The sequence below is a fragment of the Sinocyclocheilus anshuiensis genome, unplaced genomic scaffold (assembly GCF_001515605.1).
Source record: "Sinocyclocheilus anshuiensis isolate Anshui unplaced genomic scaffold, SAMN03320099.WGS_v1.1 scaffold671, whole genome shotgun sequence".
Classification (NCBI taxonomy): Eukaryota; Metazoa; Chordata; class Actinopteri; order Cypriniformes; family Cyprinidae; genus Sinocyclocheilus; species Sinocyclocheilus anshuiensis.
The window spans coordinates 214,400-217,416 of record NW_015551031.1 but is presented as its reverse complement, the minus strand read 5'-3'; the positions used below and the strand labels follow the sequence as shown (position 1 = coordinate 217,416).

Sequence of the window (3,017 nt, the reverse complement as noted above, 5' to 3'; positions counted from 1 at the left end):
ACGATGTTAAGCTGACATCGTGATTCCCCACCCCACCCCCTCTCCCGCAATCCGCCGCATCCCAAACACAACTTTTGATTTTAATAGTACATTAGTAAATGTTGAAATTAATATTAACTAAGATATGTTAAATGCTGAAGAAGTAGGCTATTGTTTAGTTCATGTTAACTAAAGTAGTTAACTAATGTTACCTAATGAAATATTATTGTAAATTGTTTCCAAAATATTGTTCAAATTGTTACTGCCTTTAGTTATTATTTTGGAATAAATATAAAAATGTATAAAACACTATGAAATGTATAATTAGTATTAAAAATATTAAATAAAATAAAAAATAATATTAATAAAATATAATAGAATTATATTTGTTCTCTTTTTATGTAATATTTATTTAACCAGGAAAATGTGACGTTAAGTGTAACCGGAACATATACTGTATATAGGCCTATATATATAACTGCCTCCTCATTTTAAAACATCACCGCACGCCACTGATATGGCGTATATATATATATATATATATATATATTAGTGCATAATCCGTTTGTAATCGGATTGACGGCTCAATCGGACTGAAAAGCCTTCATGTAAACACCTTAATCGATCTGATTGAGCTCGACCGGAATGAAATTTCGATCGGATTGAAGGGGGTGGTTTATTCCTTTTCTAATAAGATTGAGAGTGCATGTAAATACTCGATCGGATTGAACCCCGAGACTGAAAGCACTGCGCATGTGCAATGACTGCAGAAATAACGTAATGATGTAGGACGCGCGGAACGAGCGGTTCTTCCTTTTGAATAAAGTGTTGTATAAATGTGTGTCCTGTCATTATAAAACTCTCCTTTCACTCGGCAACTGTGAAGTGGAGCAGGACAACCTCCCACCAGTCCTTGTTTTGGATTTTCATCCACAGGCAACCCGTTTTAGGCACGGGGAGTGATAAATATGAGCAGCACGGCACAGTGGTTTATATGTATATTTATCCATAAATGGATAATTATTAATTCTGCTGTTAAAAACAAATTAAAAAAAACGTGTAGGAGAGTGGTTATTATGTGCAAACAGTGAGAAACTCCATATTTGTGCAGTGTGCGCATGTCAAAAAAAAAAAAAAAATTCCGATTTGAAGCTTGTGACATAGGCCTATAAACACGACGCACATCAACCCGATCACTTTATATAGCGTTCATGTAAACACTACATTCAGATTCATCATTCGGAATGAATTCAGTCCGATTTAACCAAAAATTGTGCATGTAAACGAAGCCAGTGTCTCTTCCACAGCTCGGTACGCTTTCAACTCGTTTTTTTAGTCTCGAGCAAGACTGTACGACATTCACATTACATGATTTGACTGATTTTTACATAGAAAGGGCGACAGCGCACCACATTAAAAGAAATGATCATTCATGTTTTCATAACCGCAGGCCAAATTCAAAAACAAAACTAAAATTAAATCATCTTTGAGAGCAAGGGGGCCCCCTGGTGTTTCGGGGGCCCTACGCAGCTTGCGTTATTTTGCATATAGGGAGGATCGGCTCTGTGCATGTGTGTTTATATATACTTAATAAATATACAGTGCATACACATATACTATGTAAACAAAAACTTTTATTTTGGATGCGATCGCGATTAATCGTTTGACAGCACTAATATAGCTTAATTCCATGTTGCAAAATAAGGTGGATAAGGGTGGACATTTTTCAAGTGAATGATGTCAATAAAGATGTCTGAAGGTCTATTTGTTGCAGTTATTTTCTTCTGTTGAAGTGACAGAAACTAAGACAAAGTCTAGCATGAAGGCTCTGGAGCAAAAAAAAAAAAAAAAGAGAGATTTTACAGAGGGAAAACAACGTCCAGTTGATCAGAAATGTTTTAAGTCTGTTTGATTGACATTTTTCACTCTCCCAAATGTATTTCCCTAACGGCCCTCCCTGGTTAGGATTTGATGGATTCTATGAATAGCTGTAACCTTGAGCTACTTATTGAAGCTCATTGAAGATTCATCGCTCCACTGCAGCTCTGTGAATATCTGAACATTAGCATTCTGCTGAGCACATTTAGCAGATGTTCTCAGAGTGATTACCAGACTCATAATTGCTTAAAATTTTGCCTAATGATTGACAGGAACCGGAGAGTGTTTAATTAGTGGAAGTGAATATTTCTGCAGAGAAGTTCATCTGGTCTGGTTTAGTTCATTACGACCCTGGCATGGTCAGTAACCATAGTGATCTTTGATTATTCTCCCCCGAGGAAGCAATGTGTCACTGTAATCATATCAGACAAATGTCATGTGAGATTAGAGTGAATCTCTGATTCTTTTTCCACCACAGCACACACAGAGGAAATAACGTCGCACTAACACCTCTCTCATTACCTCCGCTGGTCGAGATGGAAACGTTTAAATGGGAGCTTCAAACTGAGAAGTGTTTGTGATTGTTAGTGGCACCCCTGGATCAGTCCTCTCACTACCAGCAGCTGACTCATCTCGTCCTCTTCATTTCTCTCTTTGGCTCCACAGGAGAAGAAGGGTCAGGATTTGCCGAAGGGGCCGGAGGTGGAAATAGCAAAGATGGAGCAACTGTTGAGCTCACTGAGGTAGCCTGGGAACAATCAGCAGAACTGAGGCACAGTAAGACCAGGACGACTGCAAATACTACAAATTCACTACAAACACTAAAATATACAGTGGGTATAAAAAGTCAGCACACCCGTTAAAATCTTTTTCCATCTTTAATGTAATATTGAAACCAACAAAATTCAAGTAACAGTAAACAGAAACTTTTAAGGAATGAAGAATGAAAAATAAGACTTGAAATATCCTGAATGCACAAGTATTCACACCCCTCAGCTAATATTTGGTTGAAACGGCTTTTTCCTTTTAGTACAGCAGCCAGTGTTTTTGAATAAGTGTCTATCACCTTAGTACATCTTGATTTGTCCTTTTTTTTTTTTTCTTTCTTGCAAAAGAGCCCCATGTCATTTCACAATTTTTTTTTTATAGATTGGATTTAG

At 37.0% G+C, this 3,017-nt stretch overlaps 1 protein-coding gene across 1 annotated transcript in view; it reads left to right on the top strand.

Annotated features, from left to right (window-relative positions):
• Window positions 1-2,727, top strand: part of dnai1.2 (dynein, axonemal, intermediate chain 1, paralog 2) — an 18,370-nt gene extending 15,643 nt beyond the window's left edge. The window contains exon 18 of the mRNA XM_016450663.1: window positions 2,524-2,727. Within this exon, the coding sequence (XP_016306149.1) occupies window positions 2,524-2,604 (81 nt within the window). The 3' untranslated portion in view covers window positions 2,605-2,727. The remainder of the gene's footprint in view (window positions 1-2,523) is intronic.
• Window positions 2,728-3,017: the final 290 nt, after the last annotated feature.